Source organism: Aspergillus sydowii (genome assembly GCF_001890705.1).
Source record: "Aspergillus sydowii CBS 593.65 unplaced genomic scaffold ASPSYscaffold_16, whole genome shotgun sequence".
Lineage (NCBI taxonomy): Eukaryota > Fungi > Ascomycota > Eurotiomycetes > Eurotiales > Aspergillaceae > Aspergillus > Aspergillus sydowii.
The window spans coordinates 571,446-591,305 of NW_024467874.1; the positions used below are offsets into that span (position 1 = coordinate 571,446).

Consider the following 19,860-nt stretch of genomic DNA (forward strand, 5'->3'; position numbering starts at 1 on the left):
CCTCCATAAACGAGACCGGCTTACAAGACTAGTACACGGGATCAGCTATTAAACGTCCTGCAATCCGAATAATTATTTTCAAGTCAAGAAATATAATAATTTTCGCGAGAAAGTCATGTCATCAGCCATTTATCAGCTTCAGCGTCGAAATCTAGGGACAGGGTATAGAGCCAATATTCGAAAGCAAAACCCAACAATCGGTCTTGTGGTCTAATGGTTATGACATCAGACTCTGATACAAATTAGAGTCACATCTGGTAATCCCGGTTCGATCCCGGGCAGGACCTCTTCTTTTTTTCCGTCTTTTTTTCCCCGCCACTTCGCGATTACCCATTTACCATTCTTACTTTTTCTATCTACCCTTTTGCATTTACCAGTTTAGGCGTACACTTTGTAGTGTTGCAAATGATCTGCTTGTACTCCATGCTCTGCACTCCAGTCTCCGCCACGTCGATCCCCCACCAAGTCATTACTTATACTGACTGCTAAATATGAAGGTATTATTTTCGCATGTTTGAGGCAGCAGTATAATATTAGCACGTAGTTTCAGATACTCTAATAGACCGGACAATATTCAGTCTCACTCTTAGATTTGAAAACCCGTCCCCAGCGATGGCGATTAGGACGACGCATAGCCGGAAGATTGTTACGTTCGCTTACCAGTACTTTCTGTACACGGGTCGTGGCGAGTTTGAACTGCAGGTAGAATAAGGAGACTGCCAGGTTGAGGGCAAGGCCAGAATAGACGGCGCTAGGTAGAGTAGTGTGTGAAATCCATAGGCATTGGGATTGGGTATGTGGTAGACTAGCAACAGCAGATCGGTGCGACGGCGCTTGTCCGGATATAAAAGGCTGTAAGAAGTATGGCGAGCCTTGGGCTTGCTGTTTACCAGATCGAGAATCGGTCTGGTCGAGAAGCGAAGAAGAAAAAGATGATAAGGGATGCTATGGAAATAGAAGGCATTCCAAGCATTGTAGGCCTCCCATTACCCAGCCTAAGAGCTTCGGTGGGGGGTCTGCTTCCTGGGTCTCTGGAATGATTGACTAACTCGAGGGATAAGTCTTGAGGTGCAAGGTCCTCAGCTGTTTTATGAGTCTTTGCCCAACTGCTAAGGAGTCTCTGAATACGAGTTATCTTTTTCCTTGTGTGGATACGGTATTCCATGAACGCGAGGTCATGGCTTGTCTATCATTCTCGTAAGACAGTACTTTGGGAGGTTGAGTAATTTGAGAAAAGATTCATTGAAAACATGGTCATATATACATATTCTATCGTTTTCTCTAGTCTATAACAGAAACACCTTGGAGATCCAGACTCTCAAGTGGTCTAAGAAGCATAACAAAGAGAAAGAGAAAGTTGCAAGAAAGTTGCAAGGAAGAGTGCAAGGCCTGCCTTGCGGGCTCTATCGGCCCCAGAAGACAGCGAAACATCACAAGTATATAGAGGCAACGGGCCAGCATTGCTAACGTCCCGCTCTATACTTTAACCCAAGGTAACAGTGAAAGAGGTGCCACCGGGGCAAGAGTTGGTGTTCTTGTCGTCAGGGTTCTGGTACGACTGGGAGCAGTTGGTGTCACCAGGCTCGCAGGAGATACCCTGGCAGCCGCCGCCATCAGGCTGGGCAGAGAAGCCGCCCTTGATGAAGGCCGAGTCCTCGTTGAGGTCGATGCTGGAGAAGTCCCAGAAGACCTTGTCGCCTTCGCTGGTGTACTCGAACTGGAGGACGGACTTCTCGGAGCCGCCGGTGGACATCTTGATGGAGATACCGCTGCCGTCGGAGGTGGTCTGCATCGTCTCGGTTGTGCTGTCACCGCCGGAGCTGAGGCTCTTCGAAGCGCCGGCGCCCGTTGTGGAGGCGGTGTTTTGGATCTGAACCTCCTCAGAAAGGTTGTTGATGATGGTGACGCTGCCGCCGCCGCCGCCGCCAGAGGCAGAGCTGGAGCTGGAGCTGCTGGGGGCGGAGCTGGTGGTGCTAGAGGGAGCAGGGGCAGCGGTGGCTGCGAGAGCGAGGGTGGAAGCGAGGAGGGCCTTGGAGAAATACATAGTGAATGTATTGGTTTGGTTTGGTTTGGTTTATAGAGAAAAGTGGAATGAGCTTGGAAGAAAAGAGAATGTCTTTCTGCTCAATAGAGACCGAAGAGGAAGAAGAGAAAGTCGGGAGGATGAACCTCGAAAGCGAAAGCAAAGAGAAAGAAAGAAAGTAACTGAATCTGAATCTCCAAAGGAATGGATGAGTTGGAAGAGACATTGATGAGCGAGGTTTCCGGGGGTTTATATATGTGCTGGTGGAGCAGACAAGCCCACGAGAGATGCGGCGTCAATGCGCCGGAAATGGAAACCTCCTTCATCCTAACGCGCAAACCCCTGCAGGGGCAAAGCGGATCGAGACGCCACACGTCAGGTACGCTTATCGACCCTCTGGACGAATAATGGTGGTTACCAGGAACGCCATTGAGAAGATCGGGGAAGAGTGTAGAACCGTGGACTGCGCCGAGCATGGGGAACGCCCACGCGATGCACGTGTGGGCTGAAGTTTCTTTTCATCTTGTCCAATTACATGCCGTTATAACCACCGGAGATCCACGGCCGCAGTGGACCGAGTTCTGGGCCGGTCTCGACCATGGGTTCCACCTGCTGCGCACCCCCCGGAGGCTCTACCATACTATGCCCCCCGGATTGCCACGACAAGAATACCATTTCCGGCGACCTTAATAAGGTGGCGTCTGGAAGCACAGGAAGGCCAGCCGAACGAACCAGACTGCGTCACTCGCCATCGAATTGACTTTTGTACTGTACAGTATCTCGTTGGCTTCTAAAAATTGGGATCCTTTTCGTGGCAACCGCTGCAAACCAGTCTCTGCTTGCACCCCAGAAAGACTACCGAGGGAATTGAACAGCTGGATTAAGGGGCTGTGCAATAGAATTTTCACCCGCCGTTGCTCAGGCGTTCCTCAGACGTTGTTCGGACGTTGCTCGATGGCTGAATCCCATTCGTAAGGCGAATTGCGCAGCCCTACGGATCCGATGGCAAGCTTCCCTTACTCCGTATGCGAGAGCTCTGCGGTCTAGATCTGGTGATCGTCGCTGTCCACGTCCGCAGTTGATATTCCCACAGCAGCTTTCCCCGCTGCCTACGTTCCCCATATCCGGTGAGCATGTGTCTTGCTACTGAACTTGTCGCCCTAAGGTGTTTAATTAAAGAAGGCAATGGAAGCACTGGTTACTGCTCCTGGTTAGGTTGTGGCCTTCTGGAAATTTCACCCGTAAATGCTTAGAGCCATTCTCACTGCTGCAGCTCAAGGACATCCTTCTGTCTGGCTACGTCAGTGTAGCCTTGGCGAGGGATTATATCGGTTCCAGGCAATGCTTCTGGTCTCGCCACAAAGGTAGGATGCCATTGTCCGGAACAGGCAGTTTTGTTCTCAATAAGTTTCCTGGCAAAGCACTGGGCCAATATGCTTAACCGCCTTGGAGTAGTCGCCTGCGCTGACCCACTATGGACGTCTTCTAGAACATCTCCATGAATGTTGTGGATGTCTGCGTCGAGAAAGACTACTGGTGTGAGTTCCCTAAATCCTCCGGAAGTTCTCGTTCAGCACCCACAAATCGAAAATATCCAATTCAGTAAAATGCCTCAATGCTGAACTGCCATTGTACTGTCTAAGGTATTTCGCGATGCGGAATAATTGGACAGTAATCCAGAGTGACGAAGGTTCTGCTTTCTGTAGGTTGGTATGAAATTGCAAGAGTATTGTGGTACACGCGGCGTGCGTAGGGCAAGACGTTCAATATGAACCTTTTTGGTAGCCGCCATTTCTATACCAGGTCGATCGTGTTCTGAGACACAGCAGTCCTTTTTGGCCTGCATCGAGGGTTTACATGTAATGCTGCTTCGCAAGTGCCGCGCCGGGGTGGGTGGTGCAGGGCTGGGCAAGCATGGCCATTCCGTCTCGTATCAACAGCCTAGACTGACCGATCTAGATGGATGTGAGGCCACCATTCTGGCCCTAGAACTGCTGTATCGATTCTCCAGTAGCCATTGCTATCATTCCGAACCACGAAGAAATCTACTACCATCGTCACGGCGCTCACGGCCATCCTCACAATCTCTGCAAAATATTCGAAGATATCCTCACCCAGTTCAAGTCTTTAGCACGCCGAATAGCCGGTGCGGAAATATCTATAAACCAGTACAACGGCGTCGTGGTTCTAGCCCTCCAGGTGGCAACGTCTCTACGATACTCATGTCATAGCGATGACGACCCGGGACCAGCTTGGTACGCTTGACCCGCTTTCCATGGTGGATATCCAACGGGAGCTTAACGCGCATGGCGAGGTCCACTCTCGGATCCTGAGTCTCTTGAGGCTGGTAGGGGTAAGCTGCGTCGCCCCTCTCTTTCTTACTAAGTATGGTGGACTGGCGACTGACTATCTTACGTCGCGTGAGTTGGCCCGAGAATCAGGGCTTGGATATGTTGCGCAAGGCATGGATCAAGTTTGAGTTTTAAGATTGATCAAACGCCATTGGCAAACTTACGCCGACCATTATAACTAAGGATTTGATACATTTCTAGTATGGTGCTTCAATACCTTTGGTAACAGAAAGCAAAGTGCAGATGGACATTTTGAAGTCGGAAAGATGGGACATAAAGCCTCCAAAGGTTGGTCAAACAGAGATCTTACTTGAATAAGCTTCGAACTTGTTATTGCTACATAGGTATGTCAAGTTCGGTCACATGGAAAGGTTTTGGACTTTGAATGCCAATATCTCTTCCAAGGAGAAATTTACACCGAAATCATTTTCACCTATTTCATGAACCGTCAGAAAGTGTTGAAAATGTATGCTTGGCCACGTACCGATGCCACGGATCTCGCAGGCTTTCCGGAGAAAGGATAGAGAGATATAAAACTCAATACATTCGGCTGGAACCCATCTGTAGGCAACCCAGTAATTAGGGTTCGCATACTGCACACCACCCGGTTGACGTGCTGTTCGAAGAGCCATGTCAAGTGACTTGGCTAATGTCGTCGTGCGATTAAAAAGAACGCCCATCCTTAGAAGTTTGGAGACATTGATGACAGCTATCATGTCTCCTTTCATGTCCTCGAAGTCCCACCCTTGAGTTATGTTGAAGATCCGTGACGGACTATCGGATAATGCAATAAGGTCCGATGGCTTCCCCCCCTCGCATTGAGTTCTCAAAGCATCTTCGTCCACGAGTGAGCTGTCGAGAAGCGTGCCATTATGATAAGACGGAAAAGTTAAAGGCTGGTTAGACGAGCGGAAGCCCAGGTCTTTGCTATGACGACTGTGGCATGCACCTTTGAAGGCACGATACAAGACCTCTGGTGTATCTGGCTCCGGATAATCCTTGGGTCGGCTGAACGTTCGAGTCATGAGGAATCCGCTGAGCATGCGAAGCGTTTCTATATCATGTTGATATGCCAAGCGAGCGTCCCTGAGCCTGGTTTTGACAATCTTCTTCCTTTCACTCAATGGCAGTCCCTCTGCGATACCGGCAGGCTTCATCTCTGTTCTCGCATTTTGACCTTGGACGCCTGTTACTTCTGAAGCCACGAAATTAAGGCTTTCGGCGACGAAGATCTTGTCATCGAGCAGACAGCAAAGTTCCAGCTGGAGACCGTTGTACTCTTCACCGAGGATGACATCGTGTCTGCCCACTCGATTCTCCTCTTCTTGCGCTTTCGTCAAGGGCTCATCGGGAAAACCAACGTAGTAATGCCTCTTAACGGGAATCTCCCGCAGACCGTGCATCTCCCTGACTTGATCAACTGGCATGTTCGAAATTCGCAGTCGCTTCTCATACAGATTTTGTTGCTCTGTCAGCTAATGATACGGTACCGTATGTTTTAAAACGCGGGGCAACGCTCCCAGCCTGCTTCCTTTCCTTCCCCACCATCGGAGCCGGAAAGAACGCGAGCAAAGCTGGGTCTGAAGTCCATTATAGTCCAAGAATTTACTTACTCTGGCGGATCCTTTTGCAACGTGAAAATGTCGAAAGAAAAATCAATATCATATCTCGAGTGAGCAAGTCATCACAAAGATGCGCAGGGGTGACTGACTAGGTACCAGCTTCCTTTCTTCAGGAATGGTCTCGCTCCAGGCAGGTAAATCAGGACCATTATTCAACATCCATGGCGATTTGCTCGGCTCCAAGTGCAAAACCATTATTTCCGCCTTTCAGAGAGGGTTTGAAGAAGCACAGAAGGGTGTCTACACGTTTCAAGACACATCAGCTGGCACACTGGGACGATTCATCGAATGGGCATACACTGGCGATTATCCCGCCGTTCTCAGCGCGACTACTTCTGCCCTCAGTGAGACTAAAGAGGCAGAAAATGCTGGAGACAAAATAGAGGAGGAAGACGGAGGTCGGAATCGCATTGCGACTGAAGGGATTGATCTCGTCGCTGAAAACCATCCACTGCTAGCGCACATCCAGCTCTATATATTTTGCAGTATATATCTTATTCCAGACCTCCAGCAGCTAGCTTTTGAGAAATTGTCGACTTGTCTTATCGATCTTGAGAAGCCGGACAACCTCAGCACTCAACTCGCTGTTATCGCCGCTTTACGTGTAGCCTTTCTCCGCCTACCTCCTCAAGATCCTCTTCTGGATTGGCTGGCTCAGTATGCCGCGTACTGCGTTGACGAGCTTCGATTGCAGAAGGACTTTCTTGACCTCTTGAGTGAATCTCCTCTTTTGAGTTCTCGAATGATACTTTCTCTGAATCCTGGGTCATCCCCGCCATGGAAGACGAAGACACCCAAATATTTTTATGCACCGTACTCACCTGGCGAGAACTGTGGTGATTACGCTAACTAGCTTAGCCTACAAAGTCACAGAAATCTTTGTTGAGGAGAGCGAAGATTGACGGTCCAGATTAGTAAAGGAACTGGGGATGATCAATTTGGTACCCTAGTCGGAAACCATAGTGAGTAGTTAATCTGAAATTGAAAACAATCCATCAGACACTGTCGCCAGGCGTTCACTCTAACCAGCTATGAAATGTAACGGTGTGGATGCCTGCCGGCAGTTGTTCTTGAATGCCCTTTATCCAACGGGCATTCTCTCTATTATTGAGTATATATCGGACATATCAACGAGATATGGTTGCTACTTCCATCCACAGCCACTTGCGTCGCGCCCAGCAAACGGATTATGCTTCCACTTCGAGTTCACTATTATTGTATTCCTAGCCTTGTCAACTCGAATACCCACCAGCCTCGTCCACCTGCACTCCCAATCTCACCCACTCCTGCACTAATCCCTTGTAATCCCCAGGCGAATACGCCTCCGTCAGTTCCCGCCACCAATTCCGCTTCCTGTTTGCTGACAACCCCAAGTCACCCAATAACTCATCGACATATGGCAGGCTATCAAACACTAGATCTGCATGCCGTCCAGCCAGCCCTCCTGTTTCTCGCGGTCGTCGGATCTCGCCGTATGTCTTGTCGAGAACGGCACAGTTTTTCACATTCTTTAGGCTAGAATTATCAGGGTTGCGAGGATCTATTCTGTCTTCAAAGAACGCGGCTATCCAGAGTGCTTGTACCTGCGCGATGAGCACGGCGTGGATGGAAACGGACAACCCGATGAAGGCGAGGTTCCTTTGCTTAATGAACGATTTCTGCACTGGGATCATATCGCGGTATAACAACGGGCAGGCTTTTAGCTTACTCGACGACACTTGCCCAGAAATAGGCGTGTTGGCTGTCCGTCGAGGCAGGGCTGCCAGGTAAGGAACACTTTGATAGACTGTCCTTACGGCCTCTTTGCCGTCGTTTAAATTATTGGTTTCTTGCATGTCCAATTGCACAGGGATATCAGTCGCCCAGCCAGTACACAGTACTAAAGCATCAGCATCGAGAATCTCTCCATCCGCCAGATGGACTTTTCCAGGTGAAAGGCGTGCTATATCTGTAATGTGTACTCGTATCTTTCCGTCGCGGACGAGATCAAACCAGCTCGTCTCGTAGTTATGCACACTAAGCGAGTTCCCCATCCAGAATGGGGTCGTCCACGGCTCTAGTTTCTTCAATTCAGGGTGTGTGCTGTATCCGTTGAGTCGTCGAATGACAGAATCGAGATATGTCCAGAAATACTGACAAATTCTCTGCCCGAGTACTGTTCGGTGGAGCACACATTTCATCCATGAGAATTGTCCGCGCCGATAGAATGGCGCGGGATCGAAGAGGGTAAAGAATCTCGTCGTAGAAAGCTTTGCCAGCGATGTCTTGAACGGACCGAGTGAAAAGCTCCGCGGCCAGAGATAGCTTGGGCCGCCTCCAGATGGCCGGATGATCATGTCGACCTGGGAGCCAGACTGGACAGCGGTATAGCAGACGTCCCAGGCAGACTTGTTACCACCGACAACAATTACTCGCTTGCTATCTGCCAGTGGTTGAGCCTGCTCCTTGAGTTGTTTTGAGTGGACCACGAGACGGCCGAATGTCTCGGAGCCAGGTATCTCTGGTATATGGGGCTTCGATGTAAGGCCCGTCGCGACTACCAGCCTTCTAGCGAGAACATGGTCGATTATTCCTGGATCATTAGCAGACTCAACTCTAACCTCCCACACTCCTTGATCATTCAGTACAGCTGAAACGACCTTCGTACCAAGTCGAAGACACGGCGTAATCCCAAAATGCTCGGCGACATCGCAGAGATACGCATGCACTACATGGCCAGGGATATGGCCTCTCCCATCAACGCCATATTTTCCAGCGACCATGGGAAAATTACTAAGCTCGTAAGACCCAAAGACGTTGTTCGTCTTTAACCCGGGGTACAGCCGTTCGGCGGCCCAGGTGCCCCCGACAGAGCGGGCTTCGTCGACGACGAGCAGGGTCGCGGCTGGATGGATCTCTAGGTAGGTCTTGGCCGTGATGAGGCCGTGGAGGCCTGCATGATTAGTACTTGAGTGGATGGGAGGTATATTATGGATTGTACCTGCGCCGATGATTAGTAGGTCAACTGTATGGGGAGGAGGCATGGTGACATTCCAAGTTATCCCGGAGTAAAGGGCATGACAGACACTGCCATGTTTAGTAGAGCTTATAACAATGCATACCCCGCGCAGAGGAGCTGTTGATAGCAGCCAGACTGCTCTGTATGCTGACTGCCGTGATTGGCGCCCGAGAGCGCCAGCGGCCTCGGATCTTCTTCTCCGCATTCTTCTCCATACTTGATCAGTTCACCCCGCGATTGCTGAAACAACAACTACATCTACATCTACAACTACAACAATGTCGACCCTCCATCCAAACGCAGAGAAGCTCATCGAGAGAGCGCAAGACTTCTTCGCCGAAGTGGCTGACTTGTATTCCCCCGCCCACCTTTAACTTACGGTAATCTCACCGTCTAACAATCGGATGACTGCCAGAACACCAGGCAAAAACCTCGAAACCCACCTAAACACCAACTACGGCCCCGGAAACCCCTTCTACGAGGACTTCTGCCGCTTAATCCGCACCGGCATCGCCAACAACGAAGACTGGATCGCGACCGACGAGCTGGACGGGCCCAAATACCGGCGGAGCAGGCTGTGCTCGCCCTCGGAGCGGACGCGCTATTTCAGCATTACGACGGTGTATATGGATAGTGTTGACGAGTATCGCGGGCAGTACCATCTGCACCCGTATGGCGAGATTAATTGCGTGGTTCAGATTGATGAGACGGCGGAGTTGAAGGGGATGAATAGGTGGATGGGTGCTGGGTGGACGTCGCCTGCTGCGGGGACGCATCACTATCCGGAGGTCAGAGGGGGTGCCTTGGTGGCCTTGTTCTTTTTACCGGCTGGGAGGATTTCGTATAAGGCGAGTCCGGGCATGGAGCAGCCCGTTTACGTTTAAGCAGGTTGAGAGTTGGGACAAAATGTTTGATATGCAATGCTGTTTTATTTGTACAACTCGCCCGGCCATGCGAATATCATGTATATACAGTATGGTATCATAACAATTGAAAAAAAGAGGCAAAGTGCGCCAGGCAGCCTCGTTTATGATGACTTAGCGTGTCGTCGTGCCAAATGAACAAATAAAAGATGTAGCAGCTCACGACCCCGTATACATCGTGAACCATCCTCCCTTTTCCCACTGCCCGGGTTGGTAAACGGCTCCGTTCCGTACGTGCTCTTGGCGGATGCCGGCAAGAAGCGTGCTGAGTCGTTCGAAGTTGATCGGTTTCATGATCCATCCGTCGAAGCCTAGGTCTACGTACATCTGCGCGTCTTTCTCCAGGAGAGACGCCGATACGGCAAATACGGGGACATGGAGCTTGGATGAAGTGTCGTTTTGCTTTTCGAATTCGCGAATCCGTTTCGTGGAATCCATACCGTCGAGAATGGGCATCTATAGCACTGTAAGTATAAATTCCTACCCCCGACTAGCAAAAACTTACCTGAATGTCCATCAAAACCACATCCCACTGTGTCGGGGCCTCAGCGTACGCATTCGCGCACTCTTCCCCATTCACTGTCCACTTAACAGTGTATCCGAGTTTCCCCAGTCGCTTTTGTAATATCTTTGCGTTGATGGGATCATCTTCAGCCACAAGGACTCGAAGTCGCGGCGAATCAGACTCGCCTGATTTTGAAGTAGACTTTGAAGCCGACTGGTCTGCAGGCTGCGACGCAGCTGGTTCGGGTTGTTGTGGCACTGCTTTGGTGGATTCTGTCGGTTGTTTTCCACCCTGATCTGGAGGCTGTGTAGCTTCACGCCGAGGCTTATGCTCGGCTTTCGGTGTATTATCCCCTGAGCAAATGCCAGGAGGGCTGGTGCTGTTACCCTGGCTGTTACAGTTCGAAGAGGAGGTGCTATCGACAAGAACCATATCTCCCTTCATAGGAAGCACAGAGTCATTGGTCGCGACCGGGCCGCTTGCCACGTCCGGGCTCTTTGGCTCTGACCCCTCAGGAATCGGGAATTGCAGTGAAATCTGGAATCGGCTGCCTTTGCCCTCTTCGGATCTCACGGTTAATTGTCCGTGCATGTTGCGCACTATCCGAGCAACTAGTGCCAGGCCGAGACCCAGAACTGTCTTCACTTGAGCAGTGCCCTCGAGTGAAGAACTCCCCCCATTATCACCACGGTTCTCGGAATCTTCCTCCACCGTGACCTGCTCCAGCTCCCGGAATAGTTGCTCCAGTGTAGCTGGTGAGATTCCGTCCCCAGTGTCCAGAACCGCTATTTTTACGGTGGCCTTGCCAGGATCACCTTCGCCAGGAGCGTGCCACACTTCCACTGTCACACTACCCTCCGTAGTATGTTGAATTGCGTTGGATATGAGGTTGCTAATCGACTGTCGGACACGGCGCTGATCTCCGACCACGGTATCAGGGATCCCAGGGTGCTGTAACACCGTATAATTCAAGGACTTGCGAGCCGTCTCGCTTTCAAACACGGCCGTTGCATCCTTGAGCGTTGTTGGCAAATCGAACGGCTCATCCTTGATGAGATTTTGCCCTTTCTCCACATTGGTGAGATCAAGAAGATCATTAATGACGTATATCAAGGACTTCGAGGCCGAGTAGGATTTGCTCAAGTGATCCCGTGTCTCGCCGTCCAATGCTCCCTCGAGGGCAATTTCCAAGTAGTTGACAATAGCATTCAGCGGCGTGCGTACCTCGTGGGCGGAGTTCGCCAGAAGCAACTTGGTGAGGCTAGAGCTCTCCAGGGCAGCCTCCTGCTGTCGCCAGACCTTGATGAACTTGCCGTATACAAGACAGAGAACAGCTGCAGTGTCTACCTCGGACTCGGTCCAGTCACGGCACCGGTCCAAGACTGTCTCACTCCATGTCTGAAAGCTCTTCCGGGGCTCCAGGTGGCCTTCAGAAAACTTGGCCAAGTTGGGATTGCCACCCCACTTCACCTCGGTTAATTGGCCGCGGCGGAAGAAGGCAATGAAATCCTGCCCATCCGTGGACAGCGGTACGTAAAGCAGGCCCGAAATATCTTTGAACCCGGGCGGATAATGGAGATCTTGAAAGTCCTTCACGATATGTTTTGAAGTGAGGACAGAATTATGCTTTCGCACTTTTAGATACTCTAGCAATGCGAGCATCTCCTGTGACTGATGAGATTTTGCCAAAATTTTGATCTCCCCACGAATGCACAGGGCACCGTAGTCGGCGTCGACTAGTCGAAGCAAATCATCTGACGAGGCAACGATATATCCAGAAGGGTTCGCATCGGTCGGCACTGTGTTGATAAGCTTGCGCGCTTGCAGGCGAGACGCATAGGATAAGCGTTCGATGTTTCGAGAGACGGTATCTCCAATTAGTCGGCACATTTTCCGGATGGGGAATGATACTCTCATCCCCCGAGGGCCGTATGAATGGCACGAAATAAGACCCCATAAGTCGTTCGGACCGTTCACACTAATGGACATGGAGGATCGAACTTCCATATTGGCCAGGTATTTGATGTGGATGGGAGACATGGCGCGGAGATAGGCATGCGTCATGTCCAAGGGCGTTTTGAGATCCTCGGGTGTCCGACACACTAGCCGTGCAGTTACATGATCTCGATCATAGAGCAGCCGAACTTTGTTGATCCGGTACAAGTCTCGCGCTTGTTTTGGTATGTCACCAGCCGGGAAGTGCAGGCCCTTGAACAAGTCGATACTCATGGTCGGGTCGACTAATTCTGCAACAACTTTACCATTGAACTCCGAGTCGAATTCGTAGACCAAGATTCGGTGGAAGCCCGTCAACTCCTTTACGATACCCGTAGTTGTATCCAGAAGCGTGTCCACGCTATCCGCACGAGCCAGTTGCTCCTGAATTTGGCTGACAATGCTGAAAGTCTCCATCGCGGCCGCTTCGCCCTTTCTCCGGCGGGCGCGGCGCAGAACGCGCAGTGGCTGATTTATTGTGACCGTACTAGCGGTCATCTGTTCCACTGTTGGCGTCACGTCGAGGGTATTCGCGGGAGCTGCAGGGGAGACCTGTCCTAACACAGACAGTGGGTTGACACGATCATCCTCCAACTCGAACTCGCAAACGATCAAGCCATTGTTTGCTGGGCTTGGGTGCATAGCGCACCACAACCGAACTGTGCTACCGTCGGCTTTATTCACGGTGAGGATAAATACCTCCGGGCCATCCACTGCCGGGTCGTATCCCTCATCGCGGACAAAGTCCACATGGTCCAAAAATGTATCTGCCTGGTCGTCTGAAAGAATATCGCAGAAGGTAGGGAGTGAGAAGAGGTCATTCGGGGAGTAGCCGAGAATGTCCTTTGAGTTCTCGCTCACGATGCGGACGACCATCTGCTCGTTCGGCTCCTCGCATACAGCAACCAATGCACCGAAACTTTGGATTGCGCCGGGTATATGGATCGGCTCGTCTTCACAGGCTTTGAACGAGTCGACGGTCCTCCCGGTGATCACAGCATGTCCGTCGTCGGTCACCACATGACGGAAGCGCGAGGTCATAAGCTCGTAAGCTTCCTGATCGGGTTCGTCTTGAGAGGTCGGAGTAAAAACTGCGTTATCATCACCCTTCCGTGGTCCTGAAGTGTGTGATCGAGGTTGCGTTGACGATTCGGACATCCGATGAGAAGACGCGGGCTCAGAGGTCTGCGGTGTAGGTCGAGTATCGCCACTCAGGTCGATTGAATTTGTCCTGCTATCCGATTCCGATCGAATTCGCGTCCAGGTTTGATCGTCAATAATCGAATAACGCCGAGCGCCTCCTGTAGGAGATAAGGGCGGATTCGCGGCGTTTGAGGAGGCGTCGTTACGCGCCGAGGGGTCAAGCGAGACAAGTGATCGGATTGGGAAGACTCGATCAGTCGTTCCGATAGATGTACCGTGCGACGCACCAGGGCCTCCTCCATGTTCTGGTGTTGTTGAGGTATCGGTGGTGAGCGTTCCCCCGTGGGAGGAGTGCTCCGGGCGAGGGGGATGGTCGGACATCCTCAACGAGAGAGCGCAGGATGTCACAGGGTCCAAGCGCGCTCAGGGAACGAGGTGCATTAGGTTAGATCTGACAGCGGCTGCTTCCTAGTATGTAGAAGCAGCAATCCTCGGTGGGTGAGGCGAAAAAAAGCCGTAGAGCAGTCAGGCCAGGTGCGGGCAACATCGAGATCGCTGCGGGGCTTGTGGCTACCAAAGGTCGTAGGCGAGCCAAACCACAAGAGGCACGGGCGTAAGAGAAACAACGGAGGATGACATCCCGGGGGCGTCCAATGCAACGCCGAATTGATGTCAAAAAAAAAGTGGGCTCAAGAGGGGCGTTGGCCATGTCTCTGTGCCTTGGAAGTGCAAGTCACGGGACCGTCGGTCGAAGATGCCGCCAATTGCACAACGCAGCAGGGCTGTTCCAAGAAACGGCCATCGAGGAAGCGAGGGATAGGGCCCACGATATCGAGCGTATTCTAAACCCCTGTGCCGGATGCAGCGGGAGGGGCATGCTGCGTTGAAGTATGAGCCGGAATTCGGATTGAGTCGCGCTTGATTCTGGAAAGACTTGAAAGTTGAAGCTCAACGCTGAAGCCGATCGAGTGCTGAGTCACGTGCGCACTAACCGAATATGCCAAGGGTCAGTGCTATTGATCCATATGGAAGGACTGAAACGATCCAGGAGCCCTTCAACACGCTGCAGTTGTATTTACTTGGTATTGTCAGGATACTTCCAGTATCTCGCTGCAGCAAACATATGTTCTCTGCAAAGACAGCAAATTAGTCCGCAGTTCACGAGACCCCATCGAAGTATGACATTGGAGGGTGAAGACTATGGAGTTATAGAAATCTCACAAGAGAAATTATTCAGATATTGGACCATTTTCGATCATACATGAGAGAAGCATTGCGAGGGTCCGGCAGGATTCCGAGGTTTGATTAAACCTGGCAATAGCGGCAGTCAGTAATCGCTCTTCAAAGCATTCAATCGAACTCAAGTAGGCGAGTATAAATTAATAGAATAATCTCTCCCTGTCATCACCGGCAAAATCAATTTAATCCTGTTGGTTATCCCAATAGAAGGATCATTTAGTGCTTGACTCACAGAGGATCCATGTCCCGAATACGAGGTGCACCTTGCAAAGGATTGACTCAACTGACTCGAGGCATGAGTCTCTACAAATCAGCATGCTCAAAATGTAGTCAAGATGTATGATAGTCAGTCATTCTTCCTTTTTCGGAGCCCGACAAGACATGCTTCCACGGGTTATGATTGCATATTCCTTAGCTTCGATGCCGAGCCCTGACGGCTCCTCCCGCCGGTATACCGATATAAAATCGCCTCGCGTTCGCTTTTTTGGCCGTCTTTCAATAGAGTCGTAGCTGTTTCTTGCTAACTATTTGCATCCACAGCCAGGGGAACAATTGGCAGTGGTGTCAGGTAACTGGTAAGCATCCCCTTGTCCCAATCACAACCTTCCATGATGAACACAACCTTTCACTCGCCGAAATGAAACATCAGTTTTGCTTAAGCCTGTTGTATTATGCGTACTATCCAAAATTACTGAGCGCTTTGCCGTCTGATACATGTCTGCCATCGTTTTATGGAAGTTGAACTGACAGTTTGTTTGTTCAGATAGGCCGGCCGTTTTTCCTCCGTCGAGCCTTGGTGGTTATTATCATACCGTCGAGTGTTGTATATTACCATCCAGGACGTATTGTGCAACATACGGAGCAGATGATGTGATTGTCTGGTGCCCAGTATACTGTATTGCAGCTTGACCGAACCTTCACAGCCCTAGCGTCTTAAATCTGGGAAACCAACTCTTAGATTACCGACCATCTGAATGGTACATATACTTTTGTGTTATCGGAATTTCTTGAATATAACTGGTGTTGAGACAGTGTAGTTTTTGCTGTAATGTCAACCTAAGAAGTATCCTGAGTTTAACTGGCATAACCCCATGTGCCAGATGGCAGATGTCCAAAGAGAGCTTATCGTTTCATTCTATTTTCTTAGATCTACAGTGGTATGGTATCTATAATAAAAGATACCTATTCCTGAACATGGCATGGTACTAATAATCGTATACTTTTATAAGTCACTAATACAGGGAATAAGCCACGGCTATGAATATAATATAAGTAGGAATAGCCAGTAGATGGCCTTGACATGCATGTCTCTAATATATATTATATATCCATACCTTTTTTGATAGAAATACCACACGGTGGTCACTAGGGTGAGTGTCCAGTACTGTGTTACTAGCGGGATACTAAGGCAGCTATAGTATATATAGAATAGGAATGATGTTGCAGGAAAGACTGATGTAGTATATAAGTATAATGGGGGGTATAATACTGTGGTTATTATATAGGTTTGCTAGTTAGATAATGCTGAAGTGCCCTTGATGGGGGCTACAGCGGAATATATTAATCTAGCTAGGGCTCCGAGGATAAATAGCACATTAAAGCTAATTCCGGTATTCTATAGATCACGCTTTACTTGGGAAACTCGGTAAGGGATCTTGTTAGGGCTGGAGCTGTTCCAGCTATGCTTGGTACTACCGGTCACTATAGCTCTCCCGCCCTATAAACCGAAAAGATAGAATCGAGCCATGGCCTATAGTTGGTCTTTTGGTCGTTAGCTATTGCCGTGAGGGAGGGGGATGAGTATGAAGCATACCTGCACAGCCCCATCAGGACTGGGTGTGCGTGAAAGGAGACAGGCGGAAGTCCGTCGCTGCGGCTTTGGCCAATTCATATGCCCAAACCACCGTTAATGTGAGTAGAGACAATCGCAGATGGAGGCCCAACATCGTGCTTGGCACCAGCGGCTGCCCCGACATATACGCTGGGAGATTGACAGCACACCCGACGCTCTGATGGAAAGAGCCCCAGGCCAGCATAAAGCTAAAACTTCGCGATGCGAAAGGCGCATGCAGACGGAACAGTCTTCCTTGACAAGGATGTCCACGATGTAGCGACTATCTGTGGGAAACTCGTTGTCCGGCGTCGCGTCTGCCGGACCCAGCCTTCTATAGACGCGGGCACGCGCCCGAGCTGGAGCATTTTGTCTAGGATCACCACGCGCTTCCCGTGTGTGTATAAGATAATTGATAGCGTCAGGTCCTCGGCCTCGTTGATTGTCGGAAATCCTTCTACTTGGACCGCCAGCTCGCGGCGTATTACCCAGCCTGTTCCAGTGGCCAGTTTTGACCCCTGCTCGCACAGTCCGCTAGAGGCACGTTCCTGATACCACCGGATAACCTGGATAAGCGGGTCCCCCGGAGGTAGGATATAATAGTCCTGATGCGTACTGACTAGTTCAACATTGTCATCCGCCAACAGATGGGGTAGCGTCGCGCGCAGGAAGTTTAGTACAGGGAAAAAGTCAGTATCGAAGCTGACAATGAAGTCAGGGGGATTTTCCATCGCCCCTTAGATATTGAAGAGTGTATAGTTTAAATTACCGGCTTTGGTAAAGTGTGTCTGACTCGATTTAGCTCCCCAAGTGTGGTAGTATAGATTCGGCTAAATATCGCGGAACTTCTGTACGGCATGTTATAGTTTGATGGAGTTTCCGTTGTCTAGGGCTAGTACATGGAAGGCAGTCTGGGGGTAGTCGATGACACAGACCGCGCGCATGGTATTGAGGATTATCTTGAGTGGTTCCCCACAGCATGGCACCAGAATATCCCTTGAAGGCAACCCGCTATTTCCGCATAGATGAAGTTCTTCGGTTGGTTTGTCAGTCATTTGGGGGAGCTCTATGGCGAAACATTCATCTTGCATGGGGGCGCGAGCAGTCTGACACACTCATGAATGGTTTCGACGTACGCCTCTTTACCTAACAGGTCTATCCATATGCTAATACTTTATTTCCATGACAGGCTGTTTTAGATACACCTTGCTGCCTCTTTGTCGACGAGTTAACAGCCGCGTATCCGGACGCAAAGGTCATCCTGACAACCCGTGATGCAGACAAATGGCACAACTCAATGATAGCCACAGTCTTCAGCGCTTTAGAATGGCCTTCGTGGCGGATACTTCGATATACGGAGATAGCGGGACAGATCGTGGAACTGAACATGGCATTTCAGGACTGCTCTTGCAATAGAGACAAAGGCGAAAAGGCCGAGCAAGCTTTTATTAATCATAATAATTACGTCCGCAAGGTGGTGCCACCGGAGAGGTTATTAGAATTCCATCCTGCGGATGGATGGGGGCCTCTCTGTCAGTTCTTGGACGTGCCTGAGCCAGAAACACCCTTCCCCAAGGCGAATGACACGGAACAATGGCATGCTGCCGTTGAGGCATTTTGGATGGACTGCGTAAAACGGAGTATCATCAAAGCGGGCATGGGTGCTATTGGGATGGGCGCTGTTGTTTATGCTGGCTAGGTGTTGCGCGTCTAAGTCAGAAACACGACGTAAACCAAGAGCAAAAATATCAAGAAACGAATGGATATGAGATGAACAAAGTAGCTTGGGCCCAGTACCCAGGACATAGCAATACTATACCCATGTCCATCGAATAGGGGTGCGGATGATAGTTCGGTGGGTGCCTCCCAGATGAGCTAAAGGGTGATGCCACTTTTCGGCCGCGCGACCAGGGGTGAGTTAAGGTGAGTGCGCTATAGATGAGGGTGAGCCATCACCCAACGTCGCGCATATCTTGACTTCCTTGGTGAAGCAGCTAAAGGAATGGTGTCGGCATGAAGAGGAGACGGGGTAAGTTGGTGAGTATAGATCTTGAAGGGTGAGTGAATCACCTGACTCACCCGGCTCACCCTCTTAAAGCCGCGACGTCTGGATCAGGCAGGAAGGAAGTGCTCGCAGCTTTTTGGACGGTATTGCATCCTATCTAAGCCTCTTTTCTATATTTTCAGGAATAATTTCTGGTCGCTTATATTACTTCTGTTTTTATATATAAAGTATGCGGAATAGGTATTAAACTGTATATATAGAAGGGCTGCTTTGGACAGCTTCAGAAAGCTTATATATTTTTATATATTAGTCTTGTTTAACTAAATATAGTAGGTATTGTTATTTCTCTGTAGAGATCTTTTTAGGCTGTCTAGAGTAAGATAAAGTCTATCAATTCTTTTATATATTCTGCCACTTAATTATAGATGTAATTATTGTATATAGAATATAAGGAATTAAGGATAGTATTTATATATCTCTAATATCTTCTATCTAATTAATTTCAGCTTACAGATCCTGGCTCGGATATCTAGTGTTAATTTCTTTTATTAGTGAGGCATGGCACTGTAATTCTATATAGCTTCAATAACTGCTTTGATTTCAATGTGTTATTTTAAACGGCAGAATAGCCTCACCTAGGCCTAATTAGGAAGTGGTTGGGTACTAGCGTGTTTTTTGGAATATGTGGGGCTACGCAAACTTTTGTCATACCACTGTAAATCCAGGACCCACGCAAGCGCGGAATGCGAGGCGATTGAAGCATCTCAATTCAACGAAAAACTGCGTATGAGTCGCACCAGAGCCCGAAAAGTCTCGCTCTGTCCACCCCGGCAGACAACAGTAATGAATTAGAAATCAACACTCGCGAAAGCATATTATCATTCAAGCCGAAAGCGGTCGCAAAACACCCGGTCTTGGTGAATTTCCCGTGGTGAGCCGAAGCAACCGGCCAACATTGCGGAGATATATATCAAGGCGGACCACTCTCGCAACTCCGAAGATTAACCAGCAGACCGCAAGACCCCGCGATTCAGCTCAAGACATCCGCATTTGGAGAATGAAATACCCGTGCGGGTGAAAGTAGCTGAGAACGGGAGCGAATGGGAGGAGGCCGATTAAAGACATTCCGTATAAATTTACGGGGACACCGCCGGTAGCCGAGTAGTGACGTACTTTGGTATGACCGACGGTAACCGCTCACCTGCCTACTACTTAAACACTGCCC

General features: G+C 49.9%; 8 protein-coding genes and 1 non-coding gene across 9 annotated transcripts; 4 read left to right on the forward strand and 5 right to left on the reverse strand.

The window, feature by feature from the left end:
* The first annotated feature begins 199 nt into the window (after nucleotides 1-199).
* Nucleotides 200-287, forward strand: ASPSYDRAFT_t128. The gene has a single exon. It is a non-coding gene; the product is annotated as a tRNA-Gln (tRNA).
* A 966-nt stretch (nucleotides 288-1,253) lies between these two features.
* Nucleotides 1,254-2,216, reverse strand: ASPSYDRAFT_51032 (uncharacterized protein). The gene has a single exon (XM_040848212.1). The coding sequence runs from the start codon at nucleotides 2,042-2,044 to the stop codon at nucleotides 1,484-1,486; it is 561 nt and encodes a 186-aa protein (XP_040697338.1). The 5' UTR covers nucleotides 2,045-2,216; the 3' UTR covers nucleotides 1,254-1,483.
* A 2,517-nt stretch (nucleotides 2,217-4,733) lies between these two features.
* ASPSYDRAFT_94733 (uncharacterized protein) lies at nucleotides 4,734-5,801 on the reverse strand (the record flags this gene model as incomplete). Its single annotated transcript, XM_040853012.1, has 2 exons — nucleotides 4,734-4,807; nucleotides 4,859-5,801. 2 exons carry the CDS (start codon nucleotides 5,799-5,801, stop codon nucleotides 4,734-4,736), a joined length of 1,017 nt encoding a protein of 338 aa, XP_040697339.1.
* Nucleotides 5,802-6,014: 213 nt separating this feature from the next.
* On the forward strand, nucleotides 6,015-6,849 carry ASPSYDRAFT_94734 (uncharacterized protein; the record flags this gene model as incomplete). Its single annotated transcript, XM_040853013.1, has 2 exons — nucleotides 6,015-6,046; nucleotides 6,096-6,849. The coding sequence occupies 2 exons, from the start codon at nucleotides 6,015-6,017 to the stop codon at nucleotides 6,847-6,849; spliced, it is 786 nt and encodes a 261-aa protein (XP_040697340.1).
* A 424-nt stretch (nucleotides 6,850-7,273) lies between these two features.
* ASPSYDRAFT_118066 (flavin-containing monooxygenase) lies at nucleotides 7,274-8,932 on the reverse strand (the record flags this gene model as incomplete). Its single annotated transcript, XM_040840360.1, has 1 exon — nucleotides 7,274-8,932. A coding segment is annotated over one exon (1,659 nt), but the record flags the coding sequence as incomplete, so codon positions are not given.
* Nucleotides 8,933-9,272: 340 nt separating this feature from the next.
* On the forward strand, nucleotides 9,273-9,878 carry ASPSYDRAFT_94736 (DUF4863 family protein; the record flags this gene model as incomplete). The annotated part of the gene is made up of 2 exons (XM_040853014.1): nucleotides 9,273-9,346; nucleotides 9,410-9,878. 2 exons carry the CDS (start codon nucleotides 9,273-9,275, stop codon nucleotides 9,876-9,878), a joined length of 543 nt encoding a protein of 180 aa, XP_040697342.1.
* A 198-nt stretch (nucleotides 9,879-10,076) lies between these two features.
* fphA (putative sensor histidine kinase/response regulator) lies at nucleotides 10,077-13,941 on the reverse strand (the record flags this gene model as incomplete). Its single annotated transcript, XM_040843066.1, has 2 exons — nucleotides 10,077-10,373; nucleotides 10,423-13,941. The coding sequence occupies 2 exons, from the start codon at nucleotides 13,939-13,941 to the stop codon at nucleotides 10,077-10,079; spliced, it is 3,816 nt and encodes a 1,271-aa protein (XP_040697343.1).
* Nucleotides 13,942-16,839: 2,898 nt separating this feature from the next.
* On the reverse strand, nucleotides 16,840-17,361 carry ASPSYDRAFT_94738 (uncharacterized protein; the record flags this gene model as incomplete). The annotated part of the gene is made up of 1 exon (XM_040853015.1): nucleotides 16,840-17,361. One exon carries the CDS (start codon nucleotides 17,359-17,361, stop codon nucleotides 16,840-16,842), a length of 522 nt encoding a protein of 173 aa, XP_040697344.1.
* Nucleotides 17,362-17,616: 255 nt separating this feature from the next.
* Nucleotides 17,617-18,553, forward strand: ASPSYDRAFT_51035 (uncharacterized protein). Its single transcript, XM_040848213.1, has one exon. The coding sequence runs from the start codon at nucleotides 17,928-17,930 to the stop codon at nucleotides 18,327-18,329; it is 402 nt and encodes a 133-aa protein (XP_040697345.1). The 5' UTR covers nucleotides 17,617-17,927; the 3' UTR covers nucleotides 18,330-18,553.
* The last annotated feature ends 1,307 nt before the right edge of the window (nucleotides 18,554-19,860 follow it).